Source organism: Numenius arquata, chromosome 6 (genome assembly GCF_964106895.1).
Source record: "Numenius arquata chromosome 6, bNumArq3.hap1.1, whole genome shotgun sequence".
Taxonomy (NCBI): domain Eukaryota; kingdom Metazoa; phylum Chordata; class Aves; order Charadriiformes; family Scolopacidae; genus Numenius; species Numenius arquata.
In genome coordinates this window covers 25,832,339-25,850,170 of record NC_133581.1, presented here as the reverse complement: position 1 = coordinate 25,850,170, position 17,832 = coordinate 25,832,339, and the positions used below count along the sequence as shown (strand labels likewise).

The 17,832-nt window shown below is 37.3% G+C and overlaps 1 protein-coding gene across 1 annotated transcript in view; it reads left to right on the top strand.

Moving 5' to 3' along the window:
• Positions 1 to 250: 250 nt before the first annotated feature.
• Positions 251 to 17,832, top strand: part of DNAJC24 (DnaJ heat shock protein family (Hsp40) member C24) — a 39,196-nt gene continuing 21,614 nt past the window's right edge. Inside the window, exons 1-2 of the mRNA XM_074149339.1 lie at positions 251 to 392; positions 1,867 to 2,007. Of these exons, the coding sequence (XP_074005440.1) occupies positions 1,900 to 2,007 (108 nt within the window). The 5' untranslated portion in view covers positions 251 to 392; positions 1,867 to 1,899. The remainder of the gene's footprint in view (positions 393 to 1,866; positions 2,008 to 17,832) is intronic.

The window sequence follows — 17,832 nt, the reverse complement described above, 5'->3', positions numbered from 1 at the left end:
GGGAGGGCAAGGCGGACCCTGGTGTCTTCTCGCAGCTGGAGACGGAATCCCGGAGGGGAAAGTGGGGGTGAAAAGATGTTCCCGCTCGCTCCGAGCCGGGAACGAGCGCTGGAGGGCGGCCGGGGCCGTTACTTACGGAGCCCGGCGGCGGTCCCACAGCTCCGGAGCGCCGCCGGTCGCCATGGAGACGGCGTCGGGCCTCGGCCGCTGCTCTGCTTCCTGTCGGTGCCGACACCGCTACTGCCCGGGCGGAAACAGGCAAGGCGGCCCCGTCAGCCACGCGCGCCGCTGCTCGTCCCCACCCGCCACGCTGCGCGGAGCGGCTGTTTCCCACCGGACGAGTTATCCGGGGCACCGGCCGCCTCCATTGACGGGCCGGCGGTGCGGGGCAGGTGGGTGCTGGCCGTGGCCGCGGGGGGTTTTGCTGCTGGAGGGGGTTGGCGGTTTGGCGCCGCCGTCCGTTGGCGCCGCCGTCCGTTGGCGCTAACGGCCGCGGGGGGGAAGGTCCTTGGGCCGCAGCTCCCGTGCTGAGGCGGCTGTGGCGGCGGGAAGCTTCCGGCGGCTGAGGCCGGGCTCCGAACGGCCTCCCTGGCCTCCCTTTGCGGGTCCTGCCGGCCTCCTCCCGCCGCCGAGCTCCGTGTCCGCCGGTGCTGTGGGGTGGGTCGGGGAAGCGCGGCCTCAGGCGGTCCTTGGGTTTTTGACAGTTTTTGTAAAAAATACTCTGGTGGGTTTCCTAAGGAGAAAGGGGCCTTCGTGGGGAAAGGTGTGGAGCGGGCACGCGTGGGTGCGAGGTGCTCCCCTAAAAGAAAAGGGGAGAGCCGCCCGGCAGTCCGGTCTGCCCTCCGTGTGGATGTTGTTTTGCCAGGTTTGAAAACATACTTTTTCTTCCCCCAAGAAAAAAAAGATTTATCCTGAAGTGTGACGGTAGTTGCTAGAAACGGGGTTCGGTGCTGAAATTAAAAAAAAAAAACAAACCCTTTTTTCTTTCTTGCAACAGTAAAAAAAGACTCATGAAACTCGCAAAGTTACAAATCTCTTCCCTACTGAGAAACATTATCGGAAGGTTCTTGATAAGGCAGCTACTACAAGCTTGGGATTTCAGTATACCTAAGAACCTGTTTGAAGCTCAAGCATTACTGTGCTTTCCTTGGCATTTAATTCTCCTGTTTATTTTTCTCGTTCTGTGTTATGAGCTTGATGAGAGATGGCCAAAAATAAAAAGCACTCAGCTAGTTAGGTTTTACTTAGGGACCTGTGCTAACTTTATATGCTTTCATTCATTTTTTTGTTCCATTTTATATGCTCTTCTACTTTAATATTAAAAAAGTTACACCTTCTTACCCAGAAGGATGAAGGAGGGTCATATCATTGTGCAAAACTCGAGCCACACCTTCTTGTCTTCTTGCATGTATCTCATTCCAGAATTGACAAACTGTTACATTTTTATGTACTTCTATTTTTTTTAATGTTAAGTACAATATAGCTTCAAAATAAAAAGTGTATCTTTTAAGAAGTATATATATAAAAAGTGCATATATAGTGTGTAGGTTCAAAACGGGTCAGACAGTTAAAAGGCAAAATGATTTTTAACAGGTATGGGCAGCTTCTGAAGTGTGATATACTAAGGAACTGGGACAGGAAACACGGTGTAACTTAAATCACTTCACATATGATAATCTATGGGATGGAATGGCCATGTGAATTAAGCTTTTTTTTTGCACTATGGATCTTATGTAGGGGTGTACCTGAGCTTGACAGCTGCAGTCTATTTCGTGGTCCCACAGTTTGTCACATTTCCTCATTTTTGCTTTTTTAAACTGTTTCTCTTTCAAATTGTAATTACATTTATTTAATTTTCTTACACAGTGCTAAGAAAGTAATTTCAAAGACAGTCAGACTATGGCCTTTGAAAGGATAACACAAAAAGACTGGTACAAAATCCTGGGTGCAAAGCCATCGGACAGTCCAGCAGAACTAAAACGGAAGTACCAAAAACTTGCTTTATTAGTAAGTATGTTTTTGTTATTTTTATAAATCAATAAGATAATAATTGCAGGGTTTGTTTTTACTTTTTTTTTTTTTTTTGTATAAGTATGAGTAATTGGAGTATGGTTATGATATAAGTTCAGTGAGGCTGGTTTAAGTGTGAAATAAACATCTTGAGTTTATGAGTTGTCACTGTATTTTGCAAAAATGGGTTGTGGTGTTCTGGTTCCAAAACACTGATATGTCTCCCAGCTTTGCTAAACATTCGTGAATAAACGGAACCAAATACTGTTCGTCAGGTGCTGGATAATTAGGTGCACAAGTCAAAAAAGGTCATTGTTTGTAGCACATAGTTGTGAAACCTGCTCGTTGATACTTGTAGTATTCACTATCACGCGTGCAGTTACACTGTGCTGAATGCAGCCCTTGAGTATATTAAAGCCTAGATGCAGTATATCTTCCTGATAGTCTGCAGTAATGGAAAAGAAAATGTATAGGAGGAAAATATGTTACTGTTAATTTTATTTAAAAATTTCTGGTGCATTTCTGGTGGAGTCGTGTTTTTGGTCGTGCACTTAGTCTTGATGTTCTGTGAATTCTCTTATTTTTTCCTGTACTCCTGGTATACCTGTGTAAGAATCTCAGAGCTTTACCAGATTGCTTTGTGTGATTCTTGGTTCTTCATTTTACTCCTTCCCCTGAATTCAGAATTTTTGCTCAAAAGATGCTTTGGCTTGGCTTTCTGAGGAAAATGTGGTGTATTTTTTTTTCACTGTTGACCATTTTGATACAAAGAGTTTTCAGCAAAATTTAATACATAGAATTCCCAAGGTAACCAAATTCCTAAGGTTCTTGACAACTGGCAACCTGATAGAGAAGAAGGTGAGCAGAACTCAATTTTTATATATTCCTTTAGGTAGATGGCTGCTAGACTATCGGTATTGGCAGATTAGAGAGCGCATGCATGGCTAATCATGTTTGGTTTGAGGTGGCAGAATGAATGTGATAAGAAGTTGGGATTTTTACGTGAGTTAAAGAGAATGCTAGTCACTGGGAGACTGAGTTTTGTTAGGGTTGAAATAAATTCCTGGGATGGTTTGCGGGGGAAGGTTGGTTGGTTGGGTCTTGTTGTGTTGTGTTTTTTTTAAAAATTTATTTCTAGCTCCTGTGAAAACTGTTTTAAAGGACATTTCACCAGTATATTCCAAATTTACACATTTTGATACTCTTCAGTTGAATTTGCTAAGCAGTCCTGCTGTAAATCTACTCCTCCTCAGTGCTTCCTGCTGACTTATTTCTTTGTCTGAAACTGATCTGTGTACTTAAGAGTCTTAAGTTTCAACACTTTACAAGATGTTTGCATGCAGATATAGGACATAAATCCTTTGGTCCTCACTACTAAACATTAGAAGAATCAATGTCGGAGAGCGCTTTGGAAACCAAGCTTCTTAGTTCCGCTCTTAATAGAAATAGTTGTTTTCTTGGACCTCCTAATGTTTTTGTTTTACTGAGATACTAGTAAAATGTGAAAAAATATTAACAATGATCTATTTGTCCTTAATGAAAACAATAGGGGGACCGCAGTGTAAAATACCTCTGCTGTTCAAATAGAGGGCTATTTAAACTGAATACTGTGATGGAATTAATATATTTCTTTTGCTATGAATCTGTGTATAACAATGGCATTAAAATCATCTGTAAAGTATTGTTCAGGGCTGTTTGCCACAAAATGAAATTATGTAGTGCCTTTCCTGTATGATTTTTTTAAATGAAAGTGACCTTTTGTGATATAGTGCTGTACTTTATTGTAATTATTTTGAAGTGTAAGAAGTGAGAATTGTTGGAGTTTATGACTCTCTTTTTACATCTATAACCGTAGTTTTAGAAGATGGAAATATTATTTAAAATAATATATGAGCTTTTCATTAGAACCTGTATATTTCCAAACTAATTGGTTAGTGCTCTTTATTTGAAATGTCAGTGAGAAATGTTAGAGAAAATGAAGATAGTGAGTTTGGGTTTTTTTCTTTTGCTGTTTTGCTCAGGATTTTTCGCTGTGACGAATCTCTCTGACTTAATAAGCCACACTGATGTTTACTTTATGACACTGATGTAGGTGTTTTCTCCAAGACAGATCTGCTGCTTGTCTGTTGTTGTTACCATATGTCCTGTCTCTATTCATCTTTTTCTTTTAGCTGAGCTGTTACAGACTCAACTTGTTTGTCCACTTACTGATACGCCAACTAGTACAGGCAGTCTAAAGTCTGTAAAAGCATGGTGGTAATAAAACAATAACTATTTTTATGCACCTTAAAAATCCATTGGCTATAGGAGTGACTGGAGACTATGCTACATACCTTCGGTAAAAGGTGTTCACATAGTACGTAGTTACAGTGTGAAAGTCATTGCCACAGATGTTGAGTCCAAGGGGTTCCATGGTTGAAAAAGTTGTTAGGAGTTCATGAAAGAAAAGGTTACCATGGCATGTTAATACGAAAAATACTCTCTCTGGTTCAGAAATCCATGAGCTACGGACTTCTGAATATTGGTGGAATACATAAGGAAGTTGTTGTTGCATGTCCTATCCTGATACTATTCCCTAGGCATCCACTGTTCATTGTTAGTAAAAAGCGTAGCACTGGCTGAACCTCTTCTCTTACCTGTTGTGCCCTACTCATAAGAAGTAACTCCCTTGCTCCCCAGGTAATGCACTTGGAGCCCTTGGTAGCTTCACACCTCTAACTGACAAAGTGCTCAGCTTGGTTTTCTAAAGCTGTTGCTGGAGATGGTGGTGGCAGAAGTAGTAGTAGTAATATTGGTGTGGGCAAAGAACAGGTCTATCTGCAGGTGTTTTTATGTACTGTGGTAGTAGTCAATGACCTGACTAATTCCACTTTAGAAGCTGGAATAGCAGATGAGCATAGCCGTGTATTGCCTATTAAAATGTTTCATGACAAATCATATGGCCAGTACACAAAGTTTTCTGGCTTACATGCAGCAGCAGAAGTTAACCTCCAGAAGAGCGATACTGTGCTAATTACCTTAAAATCCTAAAGTTTATAAAGCAACTTGCATCTTGGATACCAATTGCAATTAATATGATATTCATTCTGTAATCATGAATATTCTTATCACAGATAAGAATAGCATCAAGCATAAGAGATGGTGGAATCTATTTTTAAAAATAATTCTGCTGTTAAAATAAAAATGGCAAATGTCTGAGTCCAAGCCTTCTTCAGATGATCCCCAGTGCTTCGTGTTGAGCATTTGCTTTTTGCCATCTGCTATTTTCTATTTGTCAACACATGTATGCTTAGCATCTTGAACGAACAGGCAGATGTAAATTTCCAAAGCTAAAAAGAGTTGGAGATATTGCCATATGTCATCCAAAAGATAACTATATTATTGTAGTTAAATCTCAGGAATGACCTTAATAATACAAAGTAGTATGCAATTAAAAATGGTTGAATTGTAGATTTGTAAGAATGATTTCATAAGGGCAAATTAGCTTAAAACTGATTAATTTAAAAATATAACTTGTTTTTGTCAATGCTAACAAATTGATGATGAAAAACATTAATAACTCATAATAAATAAAACCGTGTGTATGAACCCTACTAGAGTGAATACATTTGCTTACCGGTTTGTAATATTTTGCTTTGCTGTACTTACTTTTTTCAGCTATTCAGGTCACAACATATGTTTAAGTGAATTATTTTAGTACAGATAATGTCAATTCTATCTTTAAGAATAGTATTAATTTAATACAAGAACTAGCACGGGTTTGACCTAAAAGTAGTCATAGTTTTTTAATCAGTTTTTTTTCTTTCTCACCTTCTAAGTATTTAAGTAAAAGTAAGTATTTATAAAATTTCCTTGCAACTTAATGGAACTTAAATTTATTTCTTTTAAATTCTTATATGCGTATGGGACTCTGATATCTGGATCATCTTGATACTTTATTATTGTAGCAGTCAGTAGCAGCTGAAGATGACAGACTTTTGGGCACAAGATGTGTGACAGTAGCAATTTTATAAATAGCTTATTTTTAAAACTAAATCAAACTTTTGTGTATGCTGGCTCCTCCTCCGATGTCTTCTCTAGCACAGAGGTTCAGCCAGGAATTCTAAAAGAAAAAAAAAAAAATTGTATTTCGTCATCAGCATAGCTCAATGCAAAGATTTCTTGATTGGCTGTTGTAAGTTCGTGCTAAAGTGCTTTCTGAAGCACAGAAGACTTGCAGTTTCCATACTCTGAAAGGAACCACAGTAAATTTTGATAATTGTCTAAGTAGCAGGAGTTTGGTCTTTAATCTTCTGTCTTTTGAACATGCTGATGGTTTTGAGATTTTTGGGATACATACAGTTATGTACACAGTAGTTTCAACAAGAAGACTTCTTAAATGGATAAACAGGTTTTATGATCTATACTTATTTTCAGGGTATCCATACAGCTTCTAGGAAGGACAGTGCTTATGTTCTGTTTCTGAATGTGTATAAAATTAACAAAGGATGAAATTAGAGTAACAAAAATAGGATATTCATTTAAAAAATTACACATCTTATTATTGGCACAGTTACATCTCCTTTTGGTCTAGCACTTTGTGGTCAAAGAACAAGTTGCTAGATTGTTTTCAAATTTTCACGTAGCTGCTTTATATCTGAAACCTGCATTTTACAGGGAATAAAGTCCCCAGACGCATAAGCTTTGTCTAGCTGAAAATCAGGTGTTGGTTCCTGTTGATGCTCCTGATATTATAGGATACCTTTCAACTGGAAAAAAAATTATTGTGCAGGAAAATTATATGCTGCTGTTACAATGTGTGCCCTAATCTTAAAGAAAATCCATGTAATTTGAGCAGGGAGTATGCAAGAAGCTCTTATGCTTAATATGGTAAGGAAATAAAATGTGCCACTTAACACATAGTGTTACAAAGATTATCTTTTTATCAGAACGGGTGGGGTGTATGGGAATACAAACAAAGTGTTAAGGTGATCACTTAATCTGTTTGAAAGAGTAGAAAATTTGAAAACAGCATCAGGCGTAGGTGAGTGACTTAGCAACAATAAAAAAGGACATTAATAGAAATTGAATTTAATGAATCAAAATAACTTCAAAAAGAGATTGTGTAGAGGAAAGATGTCTGTCTTTCTGGAGAGAAAAAAAAGCTGTTGCAGGTTTATGTACACATCTAAATTCTGCAATCACAAGAAACGCAGAGTGTATTTATGTAAAGTTAAAGATCCGCTGCCACGATTGTTGTGTTAAAGTTTGTTCTAAAATGAATCCGATGTTACTCCTGAAAGCACTTGCCTACTGAGGAACTTCTTTTCATGCTGAATTTAAATTAAGAATTTGAATCTTTAAAATGAAAACACGTTGAGCTTTGTATCAGAAGTCATAATAGTGCTTTTCATACTGAAAATTATGCAGTGTGTATTCCTTTTAAAATAGCTTTTGCAGGATTTTTTAATTTTTTGTTTGAATAGCAGCATACTTGTTAGAGATACTTAACAGATCAACATGCTTAGCTAACTCTAGATTTGGCTGACTTGAAGAAAATGGGTTTTGTAGTTTGACGGCGTAAACAGAAAAAGTTCAGTGCAGCCTGGCTGTAGCTTGACTGGAGTAAAGATAATTACAGTAGAGAGAAAGATAAGCCACTAAGTTTAATACAAAGGACTGTTGTTTTGACACTCTGGATAGTTTTATTTTGAGCTGTTCTTTACATCTGATTTACTACTTATAACTTGAATATATACCCCCTTGTATTTTATTAAAGTTGGGGCTTTAAAAATTGGTTATTAGCTTATGTAGTATATAAAGAACCCCAGTGTTACAGAAATCACTAGTTCAAACAGCTTGATTAGCCAGATCGTGGTCATGCTGATGTTCCTGCTGCTGTTTAAGCTCTGAGAGCTTCTGTTAGATTCATCTACCTATTTGGGGTTTTTTTTGTGGTGGTTGTTGATTTAGTTTTTTCTTACACCAGAAGAGGTGGTTATGATATTCAATAGTAAGTCTGAAGAACAAGTGTTCAAGTCTGAAGAACAAGTGTTCTTCCTGGCAATGATTGTGTTGCAGTACTGGGAACTTTTATCAATCTGAATGGTATCACAAATTTGCTGTGTCAAAATAGTACTTAAAAGCCCAACGTTCTGGAGGTGCATGCTCCTGCCACGTACAGTGATACAGGCTGTTACATAGGAGCCAAAGCTCCTGCTCGCTCAGTTGGAAGTGTGTGAAGATGTAATGTTGGTGGCAGTTGGTCCTTGGTCCTTCCATGCTCTTGTTAGGGTAACTGGCCAATGGGAGTGTGTGTTTTACGTAATTAGGCATCTGGCTAATCAAATGAAATGCAGTAATTAACCAATTAGTGCTCTGATTGGTCAACAGCCAGCTGAAAGGCGTACTCTGAATGCATCCTATACAAGAACAGGCTGAGAAAGGTATCCTGACTTGCAGAAAGGGGGGGGGGGAAGAGAGGTCATGGCTGTAGGTGAAGAGAAAAAGGCTGTATGTAGTAAGGGATCAGAGTATGGAAAGGGGCATATGACAATATTGGCATGTTGTCTGCGGTACTGCTTTATTAGAGGTGTGCGTCCACCATATCTCAGTTCATATGGAGTGATGTCTCGCCTCTTATTACCTTGCAATGTGTAATTTTTTATATTGATTTTTAAAAGTGTAGGTGAATTTTACAAGTGGACGGTGTGAATAACGGAAACTTACTTTTAACTGTTATATAGAATATGAGAAAACCCAGAGCATCACAAAATAAGCCAGCAAGTAAGTAATATGTTGCTTATCCAGGTAGTTCAGTCAGTTGTGTAAATAATGTTAGCTTGGAAAATGATTTTTAAATGTAATCTGTTTACTTACTGGGTTATTGTCCATAGTTTATTTGTTATGATGAGCAGCTTCTGATACTTCAGAGGATACATCCTACTATAGAGGACGCTCTGTAGTTTTAAACTGCGTACATAAGAAGAGAATGGGCATTAGGCAATTGAAATTTGAGATTCAGCTAATGTGTGCTTTGCCTTTAATGTCATTTATGCTCTGCAAAGGAATCTGATGCCTCTCTCGAACATTTTGTGCACTGCTTATTGATTGTAACAATATATTAAAAGTAGTCTACACTGTCTTTGGTAGACTTTTTGTGGAAGGTATTCCATACTTATCTATATTCACCGTGTCCTGAGCTAGTGTAAAATTAAAATTCTGATTCAAAATAAAAGCTTAAGTATGAGCTTATTAAATCCCATGAAGATGTTGCTTTACTTAATATCTGCAACTGTTGTTTTAGCACTTTTGAAGCCACATTGAAGTGGTTTTATATTGTGCGGTGTGCTTTTTATCTCATTTCTAAAATGAGACATCTGAAATAAAAATCATGTAGTGAAAGATATGAATTAAAGCATGAGGAAGGAAGCTGAAAAGACCAACATAATGTTTGCACGTAAGTAAATGGTCTGATTATTCTGACGTTTGAGCAGCCACAGTCAAGAGTACCTTGAGTTCTTCAACATTTTCAAATCGGACTATTTATTTAAGTGCCTACTTCTGAAATTTTAAGCAGTGGGTCAATTATTGGAAGAAGCTATAATCCCAGAACATGCATTTGAAGGATAATAAATGTTAAGGGCAGAATCAACTATCTTGCAATAACTGTGTTTATGTAAGGATCTCTTATTGCAACGAAATGAAATTGACCACATTTGAGTTGAATCTGAAATGGTTATTAGATTTTTAAAATACTGCAGTATGATGTAGTACCTTAAAAAGCTTAGAATTTTGGGGACTTGTGTATTTATTTATTTATTTATTTTTAGAGCTAAAGAAATTATCTATGTAGTTTTGCCTTATATTTAAAATACATAATATAACTATTATGGAAAGTTACAAAAGCAACACATCCCTTCTTTGCTTCCTCTTTACACACATTAGGTCAGAAAATCATGATCTGAGTGACATAAGAACTGTCCCACCCTCCAGGTTTTATCTTTTCCTTGCCTCAGTTGGTCACGAATGGTTTCTCAGCTCCCATTGAGCCCAAACACTCAGCAAACATGAGCTCATTTGAACTGATTTAATGCAGAAGCAAATTCTTGTACCTGAAGGGGTGTCTTGTAACATGCTTTGTAGATACCTTGTATTATTATAGTAAGAAAGTTCAGGTTTTTTGTTGTAGTCTGCCAGATGTTTGGATAAACTATTCATCATTTAATTTTCAGTATGTTAAAAGTAACACTTTCAGGCTGAAAAGTTAATAGTCAGGTATTAAAACTTGACCCTTCGTCGTTGTTCTCAATAAATTAACAGTAATGAAAAAATTCATAGTCTGTGTTAGATTTATGACCTAAGCAAAGAAGGTAAAGATGAATGAGTTTTCTGAGCGGCATCTTAGCTAAACATTTTTCTTTTCTTGACAAAAACATTAAACTAACTAATTAGGTGTTTGAGGAGAGACTGAACAATAGTTCCTCATTTAAGAGGTACTTACCTTCTGTCAGAGCATGCCAGCAATCCAGTATTAGTTCCTACTGCTATGGGAGAGCAATGGGAAGTACGGGCTTGATAGGATTCTCTCAGTAGAGCAGTGGCTTCTGTAAACGTTGCTGTTGAAATCTAAGTAATGAAAACATTGGATTATTCTTCTACGATTGCTGATCTCTCCTAGGTGATGACTTTACCTTTTCATCTACATCCCCTTGACCAAAATGGGGAAGTTCTCTTAAGGCTAAGACAGTCTATAGGGAGTGCTTATTGTATATCAATGGCAAAAAGATCAATAATAAGTTCTGTTAAGTGAGCAGAGTATGCTATTGTTGCATGATTTCCTTCCTTTCATCTGGAAGGTATGTCCCTTTAGTAGTTATGAGGAGACGCTGTCAAAGATTTTTCCTTACTGCAAAGGGAGAAATTTGCCAACTGCAACCAACCTCAAATTAGAAGTTAAATTAACACCAAACTAATAATCAATCCAGGTGTGAATGCATCCTTTAAGCCATCACTGTGCATAAATCCAATCCAAACTAGCTGCAAAGTTTATGCGATTCTATGGCTTATGTTTGGAATTGTTTTGTCACTATGGCTATGACATTTTGAAATAACCGAATGCTGGTGTGTTTTTTGGGTTGAATTGTTTGTTTTTAGTACTGGTGTGATACCCATGAAATGGAGTGTTTGTGCAGCAGTCATCGCATACTTCAGGGCCTCTGATTTTAAAGGTTGAAACTTCTCAGGATGCTGTAGACTTAGTTGGGTTGCCTAAGATAGGAAGGTATTGTCTGTACAACAGGCTGTGGTGCTTCTGATGGTGGGTGGTTTTTGGTTTTTTTTTGATACAGTGTAACATGTTTACTAATGTCTCTCTCAAGTTAAGCTGCCTCATAAATGGTAGGTGGGTTCTTCATGGGTTTTGCACCCAGGTGTTTTCTAAACTGAGTGCTAAATTCTATTGATATTTAGCTTTTCGTGCACATTTTCAAAGTTATAATTTGACTGGTGCCTAACCTGTTGTTTTGAGATCACGAATGGCTTCACGCGCTGTAGAGATTCTATATATATATTGCTCCTAGAGATAGGGAAAGCTGAAAGAAATATTTTAAAGAAAAAGAAAAAACAACTTTTGAAATGTTATGCAAGTGTTACAGTTATGGTTGCTAATAAATAATTTGTTTAAGAAAGTCCTCTATTCTTCAGGGCCTGCTTTCCGCTGTGACTTCTGCAGTTGAAGTGCCTTAGGGACTTTGATTATTTTGCATTATGCTTAAATCTGACCCCTTAAAGGTGTCTGTCTGGTTTTAGATAATCCAAATAGATTTGAAAATTAATGGTGTACTTTGGTTTGGAATACTGTTTTAGTGACAGTCACCTGGGGCTCGGGGGGACAATGCAAAAACCTGTGCTTTGTGCTCAGCAGTTCTTAGGAAGTTGTGGGGTATCAAAGCGGTTGACTTGCTTAGCCCGTAGAAAGGTATTCATCTTGCCAGCCGAGGTGCCAGCTGAAGACTCCTGCCCCTGACTGTCTGTCCCTGCCCTTCTGCCAGATGTTACTCAGCCAGGAAATAGCATCCTGTGGGTTTTCCTTCATCCACTACTGTACATAGCAGCTGGAAAAGTTCATGCCCATTTTTTCAGTAGTTTAAGCAACCCCAGTTGTTTGGGTTTTGTTGTGTGTTTTGGTTTTGTTGTTTTTTGGTTTTGTTTTTAATAATGCAATACAAGATTCTGGGTTTTGCTTTCACATGAAAGTAGCATTTACCTAAACTACTTCCCTAATCATTTGTGTAACTGGCATTATTGTATGACTAGGGCCACATTAACTTTTGTCTAAACAACCAAACAGCATTTAATGTGACATTTAATAGTGTAAATTGTAAGCACAGGGGCCAGAAATTTAAAAGGACCTTTTAAGATATCCTTTATGTTTCTATTTTTACCTTTATGCTCCTGTAAGGTTTAAAATGTTTCCCTTCTTTCCTTTGCTAGTTTTTGGCAGTTTTTTATAGCTTTATCTTCTCCTGTGGTGTAGCTTAGTTTCCAAAAGGCTTTTTTAAGCTTTCGAGGCTCTTGGGTGGCTCTTCATAGGAAAATAAGGAGCCATGGAAGCAGAAGAAAATGAAAGAGAAGCTGTTTCTAAAGATGTACTTTCTGATAACCATAGGTTCTGTTTTTTCTCATTTTCACACCTCCATTAGCCAAATTAACCTTTGCTTCTACTTATACAACAACAGTTGATTTTCTTTTTTATCACTAAAAACTGAAACTTTTACATTTAATTTCGGCATTAAGTTTGTTTGAGAGCTGAGAAGGATGAGAAGTGTGAATATTTAATATAGAAGTTATGTACTTGCTGCTTTGTTGGACACTTCTCAGTCGAATGGGGTTAGGTCTTCCCAGAGACCGGGGAATAGGGGGACAAAGGACTAAGAGTTCATTACTGAGGTTTCTATAAGATGAACTAGTTATTGCTGCTGCATAAATGTTGACGAAAGGTTAAGATTTTGCCAGTGAGTAATAGAACTATTCAGAACTCTCATCAGAAATTAAGGTTATCAACCTGTGTGATGTAAAAGTGAAAGATGATGTTGTGGTGAAATTCTTGGCTTAATCAGAGAGAAGGTTGGGGAAGGTTAAAGTGTGTTTAAGCAAGATAACTTAAAAAAAAGTCCAAGGTGAAAATTAATGTGTTTATGACAGTGTGATTTGTTCTATGATTTATTTTTTTTTAATTCCACTTTAGAGGGCTCCAGTAATTTTCAAGAATTTGCAGCATCAGATTGACAGTATCATATCCTCTGTGGTTTTACTGTGCGGCTATTAGTGAAGGCCAGTTCTGTGGGAGGCATAACTGTTGCATATTGCTGTGCACATCTAATCCTAACTTTTTTTTTATTCTGACTATTTTTAAAATAGCAAGTTGGGCTGTCTGTGGGTGTTTTCTTCAGAAATGTTACGGAAAAATTCCTTTTTCTTCCGATGTGCTGTCTTGATGACGGTTTGCTGCAAATACCTTGAGTTACAGCAAATGTTTCCTTGTAGTAGGAGCTATAGCAGCAATAGTATTATCAGGAATATTTCTGTTCTGATCGCTCTTATTTGTCTCAAGTTGGAGATCTGCTGTGCTGGATGTTGTGTACGGCAGTGGTTATCTCTGGCCTGAAGGTACAGAAAAGATTAGTAACGTGTGTAAAACATGCGAGCAGTTGAATATTGTGTGGGAAGCTCAGGTTGATACTTGCGTAACAATTGCTGCTTATGGCAGACTGTAAGGAGAAAAAAGAGAGAAGAATGGACTCTGTTTTCACCAGCTAGTTGATCACTGAGTGATGTTAGAAAAACGTCATAATGGATAAAGGATAAGAGAGTAGAAGGAAAATGAAACTGTCTTTTTTTATTTTTCTTCAAATGAGGAACTTTTCCTACGAATAAGAATCATTCTGGAGATGGACAGTGGAGGCTGGAATCGGTGTCAAAGCACATAACAAGATCAGGTAGGAGAAGACTAAAGTTGTTAAAAAGCTTAAAGATTGTTGTGTTGGGAAAAAAGGAAGAAGAGAAGTAATTAATCAAGAAGATAAATTCCTTGCTCTTTTGTCCAGCTGTCTTTGGATAGACATCCTTTAGGAAAGTTTAAATCTCTATATGAAAAGATTGAATGTCACAAGGAACTCTTCACTTTCTGTTTCTCCTCTTTGCAAGTGGAAAAAGCCGGCTTCTTCCATGTTCCCCGCTAACTTCTGCCAATTGAGTGAACACATTGAAAAGATTGATTGTGGGCTATGAAGGCAAGTTTAAGACCTGGAATCATTCTTTTCATGGAAGTGAACAGGTTTCACGTTTCAGAGAGAGTGCTTTGTGACAAAATCACTGATATGAGAAAAACACCTTCAAAGTAATTCTGTTTTGTGCTGTTTTAACATAAGACCACGCCTCTTTTTTTCTTTTTCTTCCCTCCCCTTTTCCAAATACTTGGCATGTGAAGCTTTTCAATTCTGAATTGTGCTAGTTACTTAACAGGGGATAGCTTACAAAAATGTAAACAAGTGTGGAACCTGATCTAGTGAATGTACTTACTTAATTATGTGAGTATCTTAATGAAGTGTATTCCTGATATTTTTGCAGATGAAATATGCAAAATATCTCGTATTTAGCCCACTGAGCATATGTTTTGCCTGTTACAGTCTTAGTGTACAGGAAAGGATATGACCGTATCAGTTCAACTTAGAAAGCCTGTAGGGAGAGGAAATGTGAAGCAGATATTTAAAAACAATAAACTTTTAAATTTGCTTTGGTCTTCATTTTTCATCATGCCGGAGAAACAATGAAATGTTTTTGATGTAACCTTCTAGTAAGCATTAGGTGGCAGTAGTGTGTTGTATTTGGCAGCTGCTTTGTCGTTCGGTTTTTATCTTCTGCAATCTTCAGTGCGGTGTAATAAATGGAGAAAACATGTATTTTATTTCTTACAGTTTTTATAAAATGCTGATTTATGGTTGTTCTGCTTGTATGTGACTGTAAGGGCAGCCGTTGTTGGCACTGTTGTATACGTAGGTGGGATAAGTATACTGTAGTTTCTGCACAATATTCATGAATTATTTTCTGATACATGGTATCTAACAGTAATAATATTAACTGGAGATATTCTGATGAGAAATATGCTGTTAACGGATAAGGGATTTTAGTTTTGCAACCTTCACTTTTTCATAAGCTATTACGATTTCTAATATAGCCTGTTAGATGAAATATGTTTTTATGCTTGTGTTTACTCTTTTTTTCTTTGATAAAAAACAAACTTAGGCTCAAGAGAATGTTGGTAGGAACATAATTAACCTTTCAGCACAGTGGTGTTATTGTCACTCCAGATCTTAGACAAGTGTGGTTACCTTGTGACCCTTTTGAAGGTTTTTTTTCTCTTCATCCTTGGTTCTCACAGGTAAAGGATCTCAAGGAGCTTGGAACTGGTGTTGCATTGTATTAATTGGGCAGGCTGATCGATTAATAGAAGAAGAGCAAGAAAGGGTTGACAGAACATGCTATCTAATTAGTACCTGATGAACCATGTAGGCCACAGAGCCCAGAGTGTAATGTTGCTTCAGGATGGCTCCCATACAAGTAGATCTTTATATGCAAAACAGGCCTGTAGGAAAGCTAAAAAAGAGTATTTCAGTATAGTTCCAGTGAAGGAAATCTTCATTGCTAAAAAGCTTCACTTTCCCTGTGAAGTTGGACAAAGCTAGGAATACTTAATACTTCATAGAAGGAGCATGTATTAAAGCATCAAGCCTGTGTTTTGTACAAGCCTTGCTTTTAAAAATCATGTAGATTTTTGCTTGTTTAAGTCTTTTTTTTTTTATGTAAGAATTTATCTATAGGTTATGCAAATAGATGATTTTTTTTTTTTTTTAAATAAAACTATTTAGTTTTCTTTCTGCTTTTTGGATCAGTAAGAAAGAAATACTAGGGCAGTTAGATTTCCTGATGGCTCATGTGATAAAATAGCAAACAAAATCATTGTACGTTAAGAGCAGGTAATATTAAAACGCTTTGAGTTTTCACCCTAACTAGTTTTCTATTGCGTATTAGTTTGTAACAGTTTTTCAGTTGAAAATTAAGTAATTTTGAATTGGAGACCATTTTGAGTCTAGAAGGGTAATACTGCCAGAATTATGATATTTTCCGTTGGTAATTAGGATATTTTCCATTCATTTGTATAAATATATCGGTAATTAATTCAAACTGTTCATTCAGAAATTCTCCCTCCTCCCGTGACAGGAGAAAAGTTTAATGTTTGCATGTTGAAAACAAACATTTTCTTTAAATGAATTCATTTTGTCCTGCTGTTTAAGATTCTTTGTTTTACTGAAATAAACCACTTCTTGTTTTAGAACACTTTTATTTAGTAAACCACCTAAATTTTTGTAAAATACTTAGTGTGTTTTTCATCCTGCTCAAATTTAATGAGTTCAGTGGTTGAAGTTGGAAAATGGCTTCTTCCTGTGACCTTTTAGTGAGTGCCACAGGGTGGTGACGAAGTGCATGTTTGTCACCTTTTTTCTTGGCCAACACAGGTGGCTAAAACACGTGCTTTTCTTAAATTTAGTTATGAAAAAAAAAAATCCAGTTTAATAAACAATTCTATCATTCAGTCTCTGTTCTGATTTAAATCCATCACAGAATGGGCTCTGCAAGAAAAAAACCAAGAGTTCAGCTCTAAAGTGTAGCAGCTAGTCTGCAGAGATTCTAATCTGTGCATCATGCTGCCCATCACCAGAGTAAATGATCATTTGGAGTTGGTGTGCTTGATTGCTCAAATATAGATGTTATATACGTGTGTAGGTAATACCAAATGCAAGTGTTAATACTATTACATGCTGATAGGGATTTGTGGCTTAAAGTATTCAGTGTGGCAATGTATGTAAAATTAGCAAAAGTGTTAACTTTAAATGTAATTATATAGCTCCTGGAGTGTTGTAATTGCATTATATGGTTCCTTTTTTGTGCTGTGCCCAACAGGGAGACTGTTCAGCTTTATATTTTAGTGCTGTATCAACTGATCTGGAACTTTCAATACATGCTACATAACTTGATTAAAAATACTGCTACACGCCTTATAAAGACATAGTATAGAACTGGAAATGTGCAGTTTCATTGAGGTGTGGGGTGGTGAGGGGAACCGCATTAAACTTAGCTATAGTATTTCAGATATACAAGTTTATTATCTCGGATAGCTCTAAACATAAATTTATTACGCCCTGAGACCAATAGAAGCAGAATGCCTAGTTTTGTGGTAATGATCATGCAGCGTAGGGCCTTGACCAGCCACAGTTTAAATTGCCCGAGGACAGAGATTTCAGGAAAAAACCTGAAGTCAGTATGAACTTTGCAATGGAGGCAAGGTTTTTCCCGAGCTATCACACTAGTCTCTCATGTTCACAGTCTGCGGTAAGAGGCTTCAAGATAGGCACTTCTGGATCAAAGCAACAAAACTCTTCTACTTCCGAATGTAATTTTAGAAAGAGGAGGGGTGCTGTGCTGATCTTAATTGTCCAAACCTGGTTCCAAAGCTATGGGAATGTGAAGATTGAACACTGTTTTTTTGTGGAGAGGGATGGAAAAAGAAATGAGTACAAATACAGAGAATGTCAACCTACTGTATTATTTTGATTCTTGAAATTATTTAGAAGAGTTTTTGATTTCTTAGATATTTAAAAACGTGGCTTAAATATTGTAGTCATGTGGCCAGATTAAGGAATCTTGTTTTAAGAATTGTAATATCTTTCTAAAAAAATACATCCGTATGGTTTGTAGATAACTAGAGAAATGGATGCAATTATA